This window comes from Typopeltis vanoorti, chromosome 5 (genome assembly GCF_054136105.1).
Source record: "Typopeltis vanoorti isolate ZY-2024b chromosome 5, IOZ_Tvanoo_1.0, whole genome shotgun sequence".
Classification (NCBI taxonomy): Eukaryota; Metazoa; Arthropoda; class Arachnida; order Uropygi; family Thelyphonidae; genus Typopeltis; species Typopeltis vanoorti.
The window spans coordinates 54997179-55017462 of NC_143553.1; the positions used below are offsets into that span (position 1 = coordinate 54997179).

The 20284-nt window shown below is 38.0% G+C and overlaps 1 protein-coding gene across 1 annotated transcript in view; it reads left to right on the plus strand.

Moving 5' to 3' along the window:
* Positions 1–20284, plus strand: part of LOC150106422 (uncharacterized) — a 766385-nt gene that overhangs the window by 706018 nt on the left and 40083 nt on the right. Inside the window, exon 47 of the mRNA XM_090392993.1 lies at positions 13424–13639. Within this exon, the coding sequence (XP_090249119.1) occupies positions 13424–13639 (216 nt within the window). The remainder of the gene's footprint in view (positions 1–13423; positions 13640–20284) is intronic.

The following is a 20284-nucleotide window of genomic DNA, read 5'->3' on the forward strand; positions in this document are numbered from 1 at the left end:
GATGATGGGGAGAAGAGACTGACTGTAAGTGAGCAAGAGGTGTTTGCCGAGTTGAGTAAACTAGATGTAAACAACGCTGTGGAACTTGATAATATATCACTGCATATTCTGAAGGAATGTGCCAAGGAGTTGACACCTGCCTTGCCATATTTTTTTAATATGAGTCTTGCGCTTGGTTAAATTCCTAAGCAGGGCAAGATTGTGCCACTTCATAAAGGAGGTGATCGAACTCAAGCATCAAACTATAGGCCTATCTGCATGTCAGGTGTTGTGGTTAAGTTGTTGGAGAAGCTTGTGAGACCTAGGATCCAGAGTTGGGTTGACAACAATGGTATTATTTTTGATGGACAACATGGATGTGCTAAAGGGAGGTCATGTTTTAGTAATCTACTTACTTATTACAATAAAGTGAATGCTTCCTTGGACAGAGGAGAAGAATACACAGTAATATACTTGGATTTCACAAAGGCTTTTGATAGAGTACCTCATGATAAGTTGATAGTCAAACTAGAGCAGATGGGGTTGGATATTAGACTAGTGCATTGGATTGGAGACTGGCTATCTGATAAGTATCAACAAGTTGTGTATGGGGGTGCGATATCCAGGAAAAGGAATGTCACTAGTGGAATGCCTCAGGGGTCTGTTTTAGGGCCATTACTATTTAACTTGTATATTAATGATATTGGCGAAGATTTGGATGGAGATATTCAGTTGTTTGCAGATGATGCAAAGTTGGGACGAACCATAAAGAGTATTGAAGATGTTGTGGCCTTACAAGAAGACTTGAATAAATTGAGTGGTTGGGCACAGAAATGGGGATGTGAGTTCATTGTTGCAAAATGTAAGGTTTTTAAATTTGGAAAACAAAGATGGGATGCAGAATTTATGCTTGGTGAGACTATATTGTTGGAGGTAGAGGAAATAAGAGATCTGGGGGTGATAAGTGGATAAGGGTCTAAAATTTAAGGGACACATCGCCAAAATTGTGAAGACAACACGAAGGCTTCTGGGAATGATGTGGAGGACACTGACGTGTAGAAGTAGGGAGATTCTTGTTCAGTTGTATAAGGCTTTGATTAGGCCACACATTGACTATTGTACCCAGATTTGGTCACCAGGTTTTCAGAAGGATGAAGAGATGTTGGAAAGGGTCCAAAGGCAACTGACTAAAGTAGTTTCTGACCTCTGGAATGTCGAATATGAGGAATGATTGAGAAGATGTAATTTGCAGAGTCTGGTGGAGAGAAGGAAGAGGGGAGATATGATAGAGACCTACAAGTTGGTAAGGGGTTGTTATAGGATCAATGCTGGAGAAGTTCTACAGAGAATAGTGGGAGATCAGGAGAGAACCAGAAGTCATCCCTGGAAACTGTATAAAGAGGGTGTGAGTGTGAGTAGGGGAGTGTGAGGCAGGTTTTTTTCATGCAGAGTTGTGAATGATTGGAATGCCTTGCCTGAGAGTGTGGTGTCTGCAAGGAGTTTGAGTGTGTTTAAGACACGGTATGATGAGATGTGTGTGTGTGATAAAAGAACCTCCCAGGTGAGTCTTTGACTCCATGAGGTCTTGGGGTAATAATAATAATCAGTTTTGATGTTACTTCGCTATTCATGAAATGTATCTTTGACAGAGATCCTTGACCTCATTAACCACACTTCCTCCTCATCCCCGATATAAATGAATTATTCAGATTAACCATATATGCAGGTTATTTCCTATGGAAAGGAAAAATATACAAACAGCTGGATGAGACTGCAGTGGGTCCCCCCCCCCTCCTCCCAGCTACTTCTATATGGAACATTTTGAAAACCAAGCACTCAATGCAGCTGCATTTAAACCAATAGTTTATCTTCACCATGTCGATGATGTGTTTGCTGTTTGATCTCATGGTTCAGACACATTAGATACATTTTTGGTGCACCTTAACAGCCAACATCCTAAAATTAACTTCACCATAAGTAACAGTTGTCTCCCTTTTCTAGATACACTAGTGACATGACTTTGTAATGGCTCATTAACCTTCTCCTTTTACAGAAAACCCATTCACAGGAAAGTGTGAAACTTAGCTCAGGAACCTTTGCAACACCTTTTTAGCACCAGTGGTACAACACATATAAAATAGATAAAATACTGCATGCCTCCCCCTCATCCATCCTACACCCAACATACAGGATCACAGCAAAACTATTCCTGTCCAGTATGTTAAGAGTACATCAGAAAAAATTGCCAAAGTTCTCTGCAAATATGCCATGCCACTTTCAAACCTTCCATTTAGCTAGCTATTTCATCTATTCTCCTAAAGATCTACTGCATCCTCTTAAACATCTTGGAGTATATGAAGTTCCTTGTGCATGCAGTTTAGTTTACATAAGTATCATTGCACTCTGAAGATTCTGGATAGGAAACCAGTAAAATATTAGTAAGTTTAATAAATACATGTTTTTCTCTCTTGGTGTCATTTATACCATGAACCATTATTATAAATAATCACTGCCACATAAGGCTTTCTATACATATCAGGCAATGAAAATTGTCTATTACACTAAAAACGGTCATGAACATTAATGCAGTAGTGACATTCCCACGCACAAACACAACACACACTGGAGAGTGGAAATACTACTCATTTAGCCAACCAGGATGAGTGAATATCGAATGGACTCCTAGGATATGTTGATTAATTACTCCAAGGAAGTCTAAAGACTACAAAATGCAGAATGACTGTCCGTACAATTGGAAGAACAATGGTATGTTGCACTCTTCAATTGGAAAAGGCCTAAGTTTGATTCTCATCTTGATGAGAGGAATTTTTATAGTTTTTTAAATCTATAAAAAATCTATATAGTTTTTTCCCAATTGAAGATGAGTTAACCAATCTCATATTGGGGTAGCAGGTTTTTTATTCCTTCTGGAAACTCAGGTTTTTCATCCCGCATAGACAAATTGGTCTTGAGAACACACACAGAGTTTACAGACAAAAACTACTAGTGGTGGCAGTAGATGGCATCCCAAGGCCTTTACTGCTTAGGTAGTTGGATTGCCAAAAATCAAACTTCAAAGAAAAATGTAGAAGAGAGTAGAATTATTTTCCAAATGAAATGCAGTAAAGGCAAAGATGAATGTTACAGAATGTTGAATCATCAGGGATATCCTTGCTATCACAAACATTAATCAAACTGCACCTTAAATTCATTCACTGTTTCTGAACCTCAGAACTCAACAATATATTCCACTCACCAACCACTCCATGCAAAAAACCTTCTCCTCACTTTCCTGGTTACTCCATGATACATTTTCCAGGAATAGACTCTTGTTTTACATTTTTCTCAATTCTATGAAAAAAAAAAAATCTCTTACATGGAATATCTGATTGATTGGGGGGGGGGAGTGCACGTGGCATAATAAATTAGAGTGCAGTGCGAATACTCAAGATGATTGTTGTAGCTGCTATTTTGGTATTCATTCAAACATAAGAAATCAGGTCTTGGATATCTGTAAGTAGTAGATGCATCATTTGTGTTTATATACTCAATGAAAAGGATGTTTCTTCGCTGACCACCCACTGTTTTATTGTGCTACTGTTTTTCTTCTATCCATGAATCTCCACCTTAAATGTATGTTATTTATTATCATTTTTTAAACTTTTATTTTTATATTTTTAATCTTTCCTCTCTTTCTTTCCCTCAACAGAAGTCAATCTAGAGTAAATAGTTAACAGAACATAATAAATCTAGTTTAATCCTTTTTCCAAGTGTAAGCAAACAAAGTTTATGCCTGAAGTATCTTCAGGACTGAGGTAACTCGTGGTAAAGGTGAACCAAGCTCTCATCACCACTTGTCTTAGTATCTCCCATAATGCAAAGCACATCTCCTTACGGAATTATACATGTCTGCAAGGAGATGTGGACGTGTATAATGCTATGCATTAAGGGAAGGGCCACTACCCAGACTGGTTTCGACCTTTATTGAGGTCTCGTCAGTGGGAGCTAGACCGAGATTTGATGATACCAAGGTGGAAGTAATGGAGAAGTCATATTTACCTATATGAGTTGCCAAAAGGTGTCTCACCTTATTATTAAATTACTGTGGCTTTATCTCTTTCTCTCTGGATCTTTCTCTAAATCCAGAGTTAACAGAACAGTTATGCTATAGTTTGGTAAAGTGTATTGTAATGTAGTCAGTCTCCTGGAGGGAGAAGACATCTGACAGGGCAGGATTGTAATATAGCTTGTTATTTAATGTGTATATATTTATGTATTCCTGAAAATAACCTTGATATAGGGGTCAAAACATCGAGTGTTTTGTGTTAGTTTTAAGTAAAATAATTGCTCCAACATGTGTGTCTTGTCTCCACAATTTCAACATAATGAATGTTTGATAACTTATAGAACATATAGTACTATGAGTAGGCTTAAGGTTATATAATCTAAACCACCCCAGAGATCAAACATGAAACGTTTTTCAAGACAATGAAGCCTCCCTCCAGCAGAATAGCAGTCTCATATCACTTGATGAAAATTATCTAATATCTCGAGACTTCGTAAACATTTGTGCCATAATGAAATTTGACTCCACGTTAATTGCAGAGTGGAGTTGATATCTGTTCAGCGCCAAGCTTGTCAGGAGCTATAACAACATACAGTATATCCAGCACATCTAAGTTAAATTCAGGTAGCTTGGTTTATGGCAATTTCTTTAACATTTTCTGTTACATATTTGCACTGTGTTATTATTATTTATACCAGTCCTCCATGGAGTCATAAAACTAATCACGGAAGACCTACATTATCCATTAACACAATATCTATCATACATCTCTTAAACTTATTGAGTGTTTGGGTGCTCACAACCACCTCTGGTAATCAGTTTCACTCATTCACCACTCTCGAAGTAACCTAGTTACTTGGAGAGTGGTGAATGAGAACCTAGTCTGCATACCCTTACTAACCTTACAGGTATGACCCTTGTTTCCCCCCCCCCAATCCCCATGTATCGAAAAATTTCTTTTTTTGTCAATCTTATAGAATCCCTTTAGTAACTTCTAACTTTCTATCATATCCCTTCCCCTCTGCCTGTAAGCTAAACTCTGCAACCCTTCAATCTATCCTCATACGGACTTGGTCACTTGTCTCTGAATCCTCCTCCACCTCCCAATTCCCAAAAAATGCAGGTGACCAAATCTGTGTACAGTAGTCAACATTTGACCGAATCATAGCCTTATAAATAAAGAGGGATAATAACTTTCCTATCTTTATTTGTCAATATGTTCAGCATCCAAGTCATCCTCTGAGCTATTTTGAGAGCTCTTGCAATATGTCCATTGAATTTCAAATCTCTATCTACCGTCACCACCAAATTCCTAGCCTCGTCAATATGATACAAAGTATGTAATCTTTTCATCCCGAAGTGCATTACCTTACATTTTACAACATTAAACTGATAACCATTGTCCTTTTCCCACACTGCTAATTTATTTAAATCATCCTACAAGATATATACATCACCTTTATCAACTATTCCCCCCCCCTCCAATTTTGCATCATCAGTGAACAACCGAATACAAATTAAAAAAGCAGTGGTCCTAGTACTGAGCCTGGGGCACTCCACTAGTCATCCTCATTCACCTTAATTGAATGAGGTCTCTGATATCTATCAGCTATCCCACCCCCCATGCCACCATCCTCATGTCCATCTTCATTTTCTCCAATTTATGTAGTAGTTTTCCATGTGGTATTCTGTCAAATGCCTTTGCAAAGTGCAGCAGTATTGGTGTAGCCATTTCCTTTATCCAATTCCTCTATCACTTTATTATAAAATGTGAATAAATTACTAAGACAGAACCTACCTTTTACAAAGCCATACTTCCCCCTATGGAGAATTATTAATGTCCATTATGAAATGTTTTGGTAAATAATCATGATTATTAAAATAACTTTCATGGCTTACACATGTAACAAAAATTACATAGAATTTTATTCAGAAACTCCAGTACATTTCATCCAGCATTACATCGACATTGTCAGGGAGACCAACTGTTAACTACATTCAAAACACGAATTGCAGTAATGAGTCATAAATCATGTGTATATTATTATTATTAGACAAGACCTCATGGAGTCAAAGACTCATCTGGGAGGGCCTTTTATCACACACACATCTCATCATACAGTGTCTTGAACACACTCAAACTCCTTGCAGACACCATACTCTCAGGCAAGGCATTCCAATCATTCACAACTCTGCACAAAAAAAACCTGCCTCTCATTCCCCTACTCACACCCTCTTTATACGGTTTCCAGGGATGACCTCTGGTTCTCCCCTGATCTCACACTATTCTCTGTAGAACTTCTCCACCATTGATCTTATAACAACCCCTTACCAACTTGTAAGTCTCTATCATATCTCCCCTCTTCCTTCTCTCCACCAGACTCTGCAAATTACATCTTCTCAATCTTTCCTCATACTGACATTCCAGAGGTCAGAAACTACCTTAGTCACTCGCCTTTGGACCCTTTCCAACATCTCTTCATCCTTCTGAAAACCCGGTGACCAAATCTGGGCACAATAGTCCATGTGTGGCCTAATCAAAGCCTTATACAACTGAACAAGAATCTCCCTACTTCTACACGTCAATGTCCTCCACATCATTCCCAGAAGATTTTGTGTTGTCTTCACAATTTTGGCGATGTGTCCCTTAAATTTTAGATCCTTATCCACTTATCACCCCCAGATCTCTTATTTCCTCTACCTCCAACAATATATTCTCACCAAGCATAAATTCTGGATCCCATCTTTATTTTCCAAATTTAAAAACCTTACATTTTGCAACATTGAACTCACATCCCCATTTGCTTGCCCAATCACTCAGTTTATTCAAGTCTTCTTGCAAGGCCACAACATCTTCACTACTCTTTATGGTTCGTCAAACTTTGCATCATCTGCAAACAACTGAAAATCTCCATCCAAATATTTGCCAATATCATTAATATACAAGTTAAATAGTAATGGCCCTTAAACAGACCCCTGAGGCACTCCACTAGTGACTTTCCTTTTCCTGGATATCGCACCCCCATACACAACTTGTTGATACCTATCAGATAGCCAGTCTCTAATCCAATGCACTAATCTAATATCCAACCCCATCTACTCTAGTTTGACTGTCAACTTATCATGAAGTACTCTATCAAAGCTTTTGTGAAATCCAAGTTTATTACTGTCCAAGGAAGCAGTCACTTTATTGTAATAAGTAAGTAGATTACTAAAACATGACCTCCCTTTAGCAAATCCATGCTGTCCATCAAAGATTATACCATTGTTGTCAACCCAACTCTGGATCCTAGGTCTCACAAGCTTCTCCAACAACTTAACCACAAGACCTGACACACAGATAGCCCTATAGTTTGATGCTCGAGTTCGATCACCTCCTTTATGAAGTGGAATGATCTTGCCCTCCTTCCACTCCATAGGAACTTGACCAAGTGCAAGACTCGTATTAAAAAAATATGGCAAGGCAGGTGTCAACTCCTTGGCACATTCCTTCAGAATATGCAGTGATATATTATCAAGTTCCACAGCGTTGTTTACATCTAGTTTACTCAACTCGGCAAACACCTCTTGCTCACTTACAGTCAGTCTCTTCTCCCCATCATCAACTGCTCTCAATCTCTCCATGTGAAGTCACATTCACAAGATTGAAAGATCTTTATGAACTGCTCATTAAGTATCTCCACCACACATTCTGCTTCAGCTGTCTTTATACCATTTTTTCCAATCAATGTCATCTTTCCATAATCATTCTTTCTTTTGCTGGCTACATATCGAAAGAACTCCCTAGGATTCTTTTTGGCTTCATTAGCTAACTACTGTTCATACCTCTCTTTAGCTACTCTCACCAACCAAGTCACCCTCCTTGCCTTGTCTTTGTAGACCTCATGAAATTGGTTACTTCCACTTCTCTTATGCTGCCTCTACAATGCACTTTTTCTCTGTAGCGCATGCTTAATCTCTTTATTCATCCATCTCACACCTACCTTATTTAACCTTCTCATCTGTGGAATACATTTAGACATTGCATCTACTAGATAGTTTTTGAAAATCCCCCAAGCTGCATTGATCTCTTTTCCAGCTAACTCCTCATTCCATGCTACACTTGCAAGCTATCTCCTGAGCTCTTCATAATCACCCCTCCCCTTGTAGTTCCACATATACCCTTTTTTCACAGGGGTCCTTGCACTGCTGGCAACCACCGAGGTACTCACCTCATGGTAACTTTCACCAATTGGTGGATGATTTGACACCTGATTGATAATTACATCCTCCGATGAGATGACCAAATCCAAGACCCTTAATCCTCATGTGCCCTCTGTTACATACTGTCTGAGGTAGTTATCCCTCAAAAACTCAAGAAACTCATTTTCTTTACTTCCAGTTGCTATCTCTTCATTCCAGTCTATATTGCCATAATTAAAATCACCCATAATGATCACCCTTTTCTTATTTGCTTGGCTTATTTGACTATACATTTCACTATCACCACCATCCACATTACCAGGTCTATAACAACATCCCACCAAGTATTCGATTCTATTCACCTCTATCTCACACCATACTGCCTCAAAACCACTGGCCCTATTTCCCTCTTGCATCTCTACCTTGTATGGACATAACTCTTTCTCTATCATCAATAGCACCCCCCCCTCCCCTTTTATCCTCACGAAACACCTCATACCTTTCCATCTCTATTCCTGTCAGGATGTCGTCCTCATCTAACCCTGTCTCACTTATTCCCACAATCTTTGGGTGAACAGATGCAATTAGTGCAACCATTTCATCCACCTTGTTTCTTATACTTCTAGCATTGGTATACAAACACAACAGCTCATTTCCGGATCTACAGCTAGTTCCACTGATACCACTCACTCGATGTGATCTCTCCATGCTGGACTGAGGCCATTTCCCTTTCTGCTTCTTCATTTTAGAACCCTTTGCAATTAAATCTGTTTCCTCTTGATCCCTGGTCATCCCATTTCTTTCCTGCCTACACATGCTCTCACCTCCTCTTGGAGCTTCCACCTTTCTCACACTGTGTACCCCTGTCCACCCTGAACCTCCCTGTTTCCCTGCTCTTCTTGCACACCCATTCTCTCATTTTCTATACTCATACCACTCACTTCTCCATACATATCCACTTCTCCAATCTCTCCTGTCTTACTCTCCTGCTCTTCCACATCACTCCCCTCTCGATCTGATTCATTCTCTCTATTCACCTCTCTACTTTCCAGCAGCAGTCTCTCCATGCGCCTCACACCATAGCCACTCAAATGCAGTCCATCGCTCCCATACAGCTCAATTCGTCCCTCAAACTCATTCCACACATTAGCAAACTGTACTCTCATCTCCTCACACATATCAGCCAGAATATCATTCATAATCCTTGCTCTCTGCCTTATTTCACCACAATCATACCTAGGCAACACACTGACTACCCTTCCTGTCACACTATTCTCTTTTATCTTTCCAAGCAGCCTCATGATATTCATTTTGACATGCTCTTTGTTCTCTCTCAAATCATTTGTACCAATTAATACTATTAACTCTTTTGCTCGCTCCTGCCTCATATCTAATGTCTCAATCACTCTACTCATTTTACCGCCTGGAAAACGTGCATTTTATCCTCTAGCAACCTTTAATAATGGAGTCACCATACAACGCCACTCGCTCATCTTTCGTTAACTCTTTCATGCCATCATGATTTATTTTAATAGTTTTGACCTGAATTCTCTTAATTTCATTCCGCATCCATTTCATTTCTTGCCTCATCCAATCCAGTTTACTTTCCGAATCTCTCGACAAATTCTCTCTATCATTAAATCTTTCTAACTGTCTAACTCTCGACCCCCCCCCCCTCTTCTCACTTTCCCTCTCATTCATCCTTCTTTGTTTCCGTACTTTCGGTCCAACATAAAGCCAACTTTCACTATCATTCTTCTCGCTTTCACTCTCATTTATCTTTCTTTGCTTCCGTACTTTCAGACAAACATGCATCTAACTTTCGCTATCATTCTTCTCACTTTTACTGTCATTCATCTTTCTTTGTTTCAGTACTTTCAATCCAACATGCATCCAACTTTCGCCATCATTCATTCTTTTTTCGCTATCATTTATTCTTTCGATTTTTTTCACTTGCCATTTCTACTTTCATTCGTTCTCTCAATTGTTTCTTTCCGCCTCACTTTCATCCCTTTTAACATCCGTTACGGTTTTCAAATCGCTCTTTTTTTTTTTTTCCTGATTTTTTTATCATTTTTTCGCCTCTCTTACTCGCCATCCTTCTCTTTCAAACGTGCACTCGCGACACAATTGGTACTAACACTTTCTGTGATCAATTTCATATTTGCATTCATCAGTTCCTCGTTCAGGTCACACTTCGCACACACCTTTCTTCCATCCACACTAAACATCCACAAATCATTTATGTAATCGAAGGAATACATATAACAGACCTCACACTTAACGAAACGACTGAAATCTAAATTAAAGTCATGAAATGGCAATGCCGCCACCATTTTTTTTTTTTCTCTCAGCAGGTTACTAGGTCTAATAATAACGATTTTGTAATTTAGTTTAGGGAAGAAAAATCCCCCATACTAATAATACCGGTAGCGCACAACGTTTATAGCCTCTCTTACTCAAACAATTATGCATATATACTTAATTATTCCTAGTAAAACTTATCTGAATCAGGAGCTCTTCAAATCGCATCCACAGCGCTTGGCTCACTAGCGCCCTATATATATTAGCTTGTGTCTCATTGCAGCTGAAGTATATGATATTACACTATCAGAGTTCAAAGTAACAATTGTAGAAAGTTGCATAGATAAATTTATTTAAAATAATTATTAATTAAAAAAAAAACTTATGATGAACAATTAATAGTGATTACTTCCCAAAACTTGGATATTGGCATGCAATTTGATCAGTTCAGGTTTGGACGATTTTGTACCATTTCACATGTTTCAAGGAAAAGATAATCGAATTTGAACTTGCTGGAATAAACATAGTTTTGCCTGGTTCCACAAGAACTCTCTGTGTGGTGTCAGTAGCATGAGAAACAAGACCAGACTTGTTGGATTCCAAAAATATAATATAGTCTTGATGTTTATTTTAATCAAGGCAGAACAGCCAGTCTGTCCAAAATAACAAAGTTGACATGAGCAGGATACTTAATAGACACCTGGTAAGGAAAGAGGTGGTAATGTATCCTTTGTAAATAGCAGGAAGGAAGACGATTTCTGAACTGGTTTGAAGGAAGCTTACAGATTGAATTTACAAATAATCCTTGTAATTTGTTCTGATGTTGCTATTTGTTCATACAAATAGGAGAAACAACAACAATAGGCAGTCCTATCTCACCAGCCTCAGCTATTATTTTATGGAGCATCTAGAATAAAGAACTTTGACACTATATTCCATTAGCCTCGTATGTAGTTACATTTTGTTGATGATATATTTGTAGTCTGCTCCCACACTGAGTCGGAATTACTTCAGTTCCTAGAGAAAATAAACTCCTTGTACTCCTGTATCAACATCACTATTGAATGTGAATCCAATAACCAGCTACTCTTTTTGGATACAAGTCATGTTGAATTTTCAGTTTATTGGAAGCAAACCTTTACTGGCAGATACATTCACTCATCCTCCTACTATTACATAAAGCCCATACAATCTGCTCTTCTGATCCTCCTTTTTCAGGATAAACTGAATAAAATGAAAAGCAATCTGATATGTAATGGATACAACAAAACTACTATTCAGAAAATTGTTGATAATTATCATCCTTCTACCAGACCACAATCTGCTGTGAAAAGAATTTCACCCTACCTTAAAGGAACCTAGGAACAAACAGCAAGGGTTCTTCATAAATTAAATCTATATGCTTCCTTTCTACCATCAACAAAGGATATATTACCACATCTTTCCTTACTAGGTGTCTATCAAGTACCCTGCTCATGTCATCTTTTCTGTTTTGGACAGGTTGGCCATTCTGTTTTGTTCAGAAATGAAGAACATCAAGACTCTTACATTTTTGGAATCTGACAAGTCCGACCTTGATTCTCATGCTATTAACACTAGGCACAGAGTTCTTTGGAACCAGACAAAACTTCTTCACTCCAGCAAGTTCAAATTTGATTGCGTTTTCCTTGAAACATGTGAAATGATCACTATTAATTGTTCATAAGCTTTTTTTAATTAATAATTATTTTAAATAAATTTTATCTATGCAACTTTCTACAGTTGTTCCTTTGCACTCGAATTGTGTAATATCATATACTTCACCTGAGGCTGAGACACAAGCTAATATTTATGATTTGACTCATTACTGTGATTCATGTTTTGAATGTAGTTAACAGTTTGTCTCCCCCGATGATGTCCACGTAATGTTGGATGAAATATATTGGAGTTTTTGAATAAAATTCTATATAATTTTTGTTACATGTGTAAGCCATGAAAGTTATTTTAATGTCTATCTCACATGTTCCATTAAAACTATTAATTGTGATTACATTTTGAAGGTTACAAAATTCCAATTCCTGTGTTCAATTTTTTGATGATATTGGATCTAAACAAGAAAGAAATGCTAAGAAACAGAAGGAAATGTTATTCTGATCTTAGAACAGTTTGAAAAGTATATTTAACAAAAAGAAAAGAACAGTCATATAGATTCTTAAACAATTTTTAAGAATTGAACAATTCTTAAAACATTAAACCAAATAAACAAATGCAAAAAATAATTTTTACATCAGTTTTATTGCTGATACTGGAGTCTAGCCTACATATAAGTTGTAGTTCATATTGCCAGCTAGGCATATGTTACCCCCCCCCATACACACAAAGGAAAAAAACACCTCTCCTATGGGAATTCTCTATTCCATCTTTTCTTTGGTGCTTGGCTCAATGGCCTGTCACAGCTAAGTAAACTGGCTTCTTAGAAACCTACTTGTGCTTCTTATGATAGGAGATAATATAATTAAGATAGTCAACCCTATTCCATAAATTATTATTATTATGTGACACCTCCAGGGAGTCCAAAGACTCATCGAGGGAGAGTGTGCCAACAGCATCGAACGATTGATCCCCGTCCAACTACGTGCTTTCTGATCAGTTTTTCTATTTTGCAGGGTGAAAAACCTGAGTTTCCAGGAGATACCCTTGCCACTCCCCTCATGAGACTGGCTAACTCACCTTTACTTGAATAGTACTCATAAAAGTTCTTCTCATCCTAGATGAGAACTGAACCCAGGTCTTTCGAACCAAAGGGCATCAACAATACTGACTGAGTTATGGAAACCCTTAATAATTTTTATTAAGAAAGCAAATATTGCATCAACTAAGACAAATAGTCATACATTTTTATGTGTTTTATAGGCTCTTATCAAAGCTCGTCGTATGGAAGATCCATCCATGTTTGTTCTAGTAGAAGAGCTTGAATACCCTCCACCAGTAGAGAATATCCCCTCTAGCACAGTTCGGAAGAGAGATATGAATCGTACTTGGCGTATTTTGGAGAATACTGAAAATGTATATCAGACACAACAACGCTGGAAGGTTAAAGGCTGGTTTGAAATTAAGGAGAAAGAAGAGGTAATATTAATATTCATATTAGAAATATATTATTATTACATGGACATTAGCATTTGTATTTGGAACACTGTTATTATTACATGGTCATCTCTGTGAAGTCAGAAAAAGACTCGTTATATGAGACCTGCTGTAATTGTTATTCACACCATACCTATGATACATCTCCTTAAGATCATTCACCGATGGAGCTCATGACCATGGTAGCCTGTTCCCACATTCGCACTCTAAGCAAAAAAATCTGATCCTCACACTACATTGTCATGCAACTTCTAAGGGTTACCTTTCTCTTGCCCCTCTTGTCATGTACAGTTACCATGTTTCCACTTCTGGAATGCATTAAAAAATTTCAGTCAAATTCACATCCACTTGACCATGATTTCTGAGACAAGTAGTTTTGTTCAAAGGAGTGAAATTTGATTCTACTTATTAGTGATAAGCATGTACAAAGCAGTAAAGACACATGATGTTATCTATAGAATAGACTTTAAGTAGAATGTGCATTCAGTGTATTTTTCAAGATCACTAAATTTTGATATTTTTGTATTAGTTAATTTCGTTTTGTTTCCAGTTGGTCATAAAGAAAGAAAACAAACCTCAAATTTTCCATCTCACATGATGCAAGATATATCATATGGGTTGCACCAAAGTGAAAAAGATGAAAAAATTCTGTGATTATGCTTTGCACATGAAACTCCCAGTCATGTGTACTACTAAGAGCACATAGATGTGTGCGTGTTTTAAGGATCTGGAACATTTGTACAGCAAACTTTAGTGATTCAATATCATATTCTGAATTAATGATTGTATACTTAGTTATAATGCACTCATAAAAAGAGTAAGTGATATTATTGTGCAACATCTCAGAAGAGTTCAAGGACTTATCATGGGAGAGCATCCTGAACCTACTGTATGCACTTTTCAGTCCTCCAACTACATATAGTGCCACTTTCCACTCTCTACACATAATATTTTCAAGATCACCAAATTGCCTCATTCTTTTTGCATATATATTAGTTAGATTTTTTTGTTTCCAATTAGTAGAAAAGAGAAGACAAAGTGATGTTTGTGAATTTGTTTAAAACAAAAGCAAAATAAGGTGTAAACGAAGTAAATAAGGCTGTGGGAGTTGATAATATATCACCATGTATTCTGAAGGAATGTGCCAGGGAGTTGATGCCAGCCTTGACATATTTTTTTAATACGAGTCTTCCACTGGTTCAAGTTTCTAAGGAGTGGAAGGAGAGCAAGATTGTGCCACTTCATAAAGAGGTGATAGAACTCGAGCATCAAACTATAGGCCTATCTATGTGTCAGATATTGTAATTAAGTTGTTGGAGAAACTTGTGAGAACTAGCAACAATGGTATTATCTTTGATGAACAGCATGGATTTGTAAAGGGAGGTAATGTTTTAGTAATCTACTTACTTATTACAATAAGGTGACAGCTTCCTTGGACAGAGGAGAAGGATACACAGTAATATACTTAGATTTTGCCAAGGCTTTTGCTAGATTACCACATGATAAGTTGATAGTCAAACTAGAGCGGATGGTGTTGGATACTAGATTGGTGCATTGGATTGGAGACTAGGTATCAACAAGTTGTGTATAGGGGAGCGATATCCAGGAAAAGGAAAGTCACTAGCGGTGTGCCTCAAGGGTCTCTTTTAGGGCCATTACTGTTTAACTTGTATATTAATGATATTGGTGAAGATATTCAGTTTTTTGCAGATGATGCAAAGTTGGGATGAACCATGAAGAGTAGAGAAGATGTTGTGGCCTTACAAGAAGACTTGAATAAATTGAGTGTTTGGGCACGAGAATGGGGATGTAAGGTTTTAAAATTTGAAAACAAAGATGGGATGCAGAATTTATGCTTGGTGAGGATATATTGTCAGAGGTGGAGGAAATAAGAGATCTGGGAGTGATAGTGGATAAGAACCTGAAATTTAAGGGACACATAATCAAAATTGTGAAGACAACACAAAGGCTTCTGGGAATGATGCAGAGGACACAGACTTGTAGACGTAGGGAGATTCTTGTTCCATTGTATAAGGCTTTGATTAGGCCACACATGGACTATTGTGCCCAGATTTGGTCACCTGGTTTTCAGAAGGACAAAGAGATGTTGGAAATGGTCCAGATGCAACTTGCAGAGTTTGGTTTACAGGAAGAAGAGGGAGATATGATAGAGACCTACAAGTTAGTAAGGGGTTGTTATAGGATCAATGATGGAGAGGTTCTATAGAAAATAGTGGGAGATCAGGGGAGAACCAGGGGTCATCCCTGGAAACTGTATAAAGAGGGTTTGAGTAGGGGAGTGAGAAGCAGCTCTTTTTTTTTCATACAGAGTTGTGAGTGATTGGAATGATTTGCCTGAGAGTGTGGTGTCTGCAGAGAATCTGAGTGTGTTAAAAGCATAATATGATGAGCTGTGTGTATGATAAAAGGACCTCCCAGATGAGTCTTTGACTCCATGGAGTCTTGGGTGATAATAATAAAGTTTACAGATTTGAATTCAAAACTTTCTATCATTAAAGAAGCTGAAAGAGGTGAACCTGTGGCTGATATTGTATGCGGATTTAATACGTTGTGGGCAACTGTGAAAGATATCATTAGCAATAACAAATACCATGAGATTGCAAAACATGCATAAAGCTCTGTAAATCTGGTTAAGCTAAAGGAGGAAATTTAACTGCTCATGTAGTTTGAAGACAGACTTGAAAAAGATAGATGTATCCACAGAAATGATCTGAAAGTATAAACCGATATGAAAAGGAAAAAAATCCAAGCTGCACACTGAAATTTAAAGTAAGTTCTGGGTGGTTCACAAGGTGACACTTCAAGAAGAAAACTAACTACTAGGCATGGGACTAGCAGCAGCAGCAGGTAAAGCTACATCCAATGAATTCATGAGCAATTTTTAAGAACTTTTCCAAAGTTATTCACCTATCAAAATGTTCTGCTTTAATGAAACTAATCTCTTCTGGTAAATGATTCCCAAAAGAACATATATTATGAAGGATGAACAGAAATTCCAATGCAAGACATTGAAAGATTGTTTTCATACAACGATGTATGATAAAATGATCATATATTAGTATTCACATAGGTTAAATTAATGTTGAAGTTTCTGTAACAAAAACTATATGAAACTGGAATGAAAATAAATAATTTACTAACTAAATTAATTATTTACAAAAGCAAATATTTCACATTCTTCACAAGTGCAAGCTATCATTATCAGAAGGAGATTAGCAATGCACATTCAACAGCCTGAGAATGAAATAACCTTGAGAACAAAGACAGACATGTGCATAGAGGGTAACAGCATTTCCCTTTGTGATAATCTTTTGCTGTTAATGTTCACGAGAAGATAGGGCAGTATGCCAAAATTTGTGTATGATCACACCACCAGTTCTACTGCACTGGAGTTTTTGTAGAAGTTGAACTGCTTCCAGGTCTCTGTGATTTAAACTGGGATCTGTGTAATAGCCTGGCTTTCTTCAATGATGAAATGGTTGTCATGTAAGGCATATTGTTCTCATCTGCTTTTTGGTTGCCCATACTGAATGTACTTTTTTTTCCCCTAACCAAAGTGGTCTGTTGTGCCTATTCGAAGTACTGGATCCCGCATTAACAGGGAATTCTGCAAACAGCTTAAAAAGAGAGAGAAGATCCGAGTGTTCCTTAATTTGTTTCGGGAAAGTGAACACTTTGTTCCGAAGTTTATAGACTGCTGTAATTCTGTGTTGTTTTAGGAATGAGCCCAGTCTCTATTTCTTGTAGCTTTAATGTAGATTAAAGATATGATGTGTGTGTGTGTGTGTGTGTGTGTGTGTAGAGGAAAGGTTGTTCTTTTTGACAAGGCTTTTTCTGTTATTGTTGTTATTAGGCCTCCAAGGAGTCAAAAGACTCATAGCAGGAGGTCCTTCCTAGGAAGCACAAATCTATCAAGACTCATCGTGGAAGGTCCTGCCTAGAAAACACAGTCTATCATACCACTCCTTAAACTCATTGATTATTCTTGCTCTCACCACTCTATCAGGCAATGCATTCCACTGTTCAACCACCTTCCATGCAAAGAAACCACTCCTCACCCTTTTGCTAACAGTTTCCTTTCGTAACTTTCAGGGAGGGCCCCTTGTCATCACTCCTTCCCACTGTTCAACACCAAACAAAAGAACTCCCCAGTGTCAACCCTGTAACCCCCTCTCAACAGTTTAAAAGTCTCAGTCATATCACCTCTCCTTCTATCCACCAAACTCTGCAGTCCATATTCCCTCTGCTGATCCTCACTAACATTGTACAGTTCTGAAACCATCTTTGCTATCTGCCTCTGTACCCTTTCAATGGTTAATTTATCCCCTTCCAATACTGGGGACCAAATCTGAGAACAATAGTCTAAGTGTGATCTGATCAGGGTCTTATACAACAGAATGATAACCATTTTATCTCTGCAGGCCAGCGTCCTTCTCATTATTGCAGCAATCCTCTGTGTTACCTTCACCACTTTTACAATATGTCTCCTGAATTTCAAGTTTCTATCAATCATCAACCCTAGATCTCGTCTCCCCTACTTCCTCAAGTTTAACTCATCCCATAGAGCATGTATCGTCCCATCGATGTGTCCCAAACCTCAAGTCCTTACATTTTGCTGCATTAAACTGAGATCCCCATTCATTTGCCCATCTATCTAGCTTATTCAAATCCTCTTGCAGGACTACCACATTTGCACTATTACTAATAATCCTTCCCAGCTTCACATCATCTGCAAACAACTGAATATCCCCTTGCAATCCATGGACAATGTCATTGATATAAAGGTTAAACAATATAGGTCCCAGTACTGAGCCCTGTGGAACTCCACTTGTAAGCCTCTGCCTCCTTGAAACTGTCCCACCATACACAAATCTCTGATACCTATTAGACAGCCAATCCTGAATCCAGATGATCAACCTGACATCCAAACCCATGTGCTGCAACTTAAATATCAGCTTATCATGTGGCACCCTGTCAAATGCCTTTGCTAAATCCAATTAAATGGCAGTATATGCCTTTCTCTCGTGTACTGCTCTTGTAACTTTATTATAAAAGGCTAGCATATTATTAAAACAAGAGCGCCCCTTCACAAATCCATGTTGACTCTCACAGATAACATTGCCCTCATCTTCCCAACGTTGTATATGGTGCCTAATTCAAATGATTCAAGTAGAGCTTGTTGTTAAAGATGCAGTGATGGTCCTGGAGGATAAAATTGTGAAATTTCAATTCTGGACAGGGTGCTGATTGTGAGATGACAGCATGAAGGTATCTGATGTGTGTGTGTGTGCGCGCACGTGTGCGCTTTTGGTAGACTGACATAAGGGATTTATTGCCTTGTAATGAAAACATCCATAAAGGCTATAGCTTCTTCTTTTTCCTCTCCAATGATAAAACTAATAATTGGGGAAGGGGGGGGGGACAAATTTAATTCTGAAATTTCAATAGATTCCATACATAAGTAATAGGAGGTAAAAGTGAAGAACTCATTATTATGCCTTCAATAATTTATTTAAAGAACTATGTTGATTGGATTTTAATTGCAAACACACACACACACATATATATATATATATATATGCAAACAAAGATTGATAAGAAAATAACTATTTATTAACTTAATTGCTAATTTTCGCTGGTATTCTATCCAGCATCTTCAGACCACACAAACAAAGTTTGTTACAGTAGCGAGACAACTGCAATCTGGTGTAACTCCCCCAAAGTATGGCTGAGGTATATGAATGATGGTTTTGTATCCCCCACCAATTATTAGTTTTATCATTGGAGAGGAAAAAGAAGAAGCTATAGCCTTTATGGATATTTTCATTATAAGGCAATTGATCCTTTATGTCAGTCTACCATAATAACACAGAGAAAAATTTACCAACTAGCGAAATGTAGAAATAAAGCAGCAAAGGACATCTTACATGCGAGGCAGATCAAAGACGCTGAAGGAAGAGTATTATGGAGGGATGTGGACATAAGAAACAGATGGAGAATATACTTTGAAGGACTTTTGAATGAGGAAAATGCAAGGACTCACAGAGAAGATGGGCAGCCTTCTGAGAGGATGGTGCAGAACATCAGTAGAGTGGAAGTGATGGAGGCCATGAAGAGGATGAGGAATGGAAAATCGGTGGGCCCACAGGATTCCAGTGGAGGCATGCAAGGCACTGGGGGAAGAGGGAATTGACCTTCTGTGGGACCTGTTCATGAAAGTTTGCCAACAGGAAAATATACCCGAGGAATGGAGGGAGAGTACTCTTGTCCCCATCTACAAGTGTAAAGGGGATATACAAGACTGTAAAAATTACAGAGGAATAAAGTTGATGTCCCACACAATGAAAATCCTAGATAGGGTTCTTGATGGAAGATTGAGAAAGGAGGTGGAGATTGCAAAAGAACAATTTGGCTTCATGCCTGGTAGATCAACAACAAATGCTATTTTTGGGTTACGACAGATGATGGAAAAGTTTCGAGAGAAACAAAGGGAGCTACATCTGGCATTTATTGATCTGGAGAAAGCATACGATAGAGTGCCAAGGCAAGAAGTCTGGAGGTGCCTGAGGGAGAAGAAGGTTCCAGAGAAATATGTCAGGTTGGTGC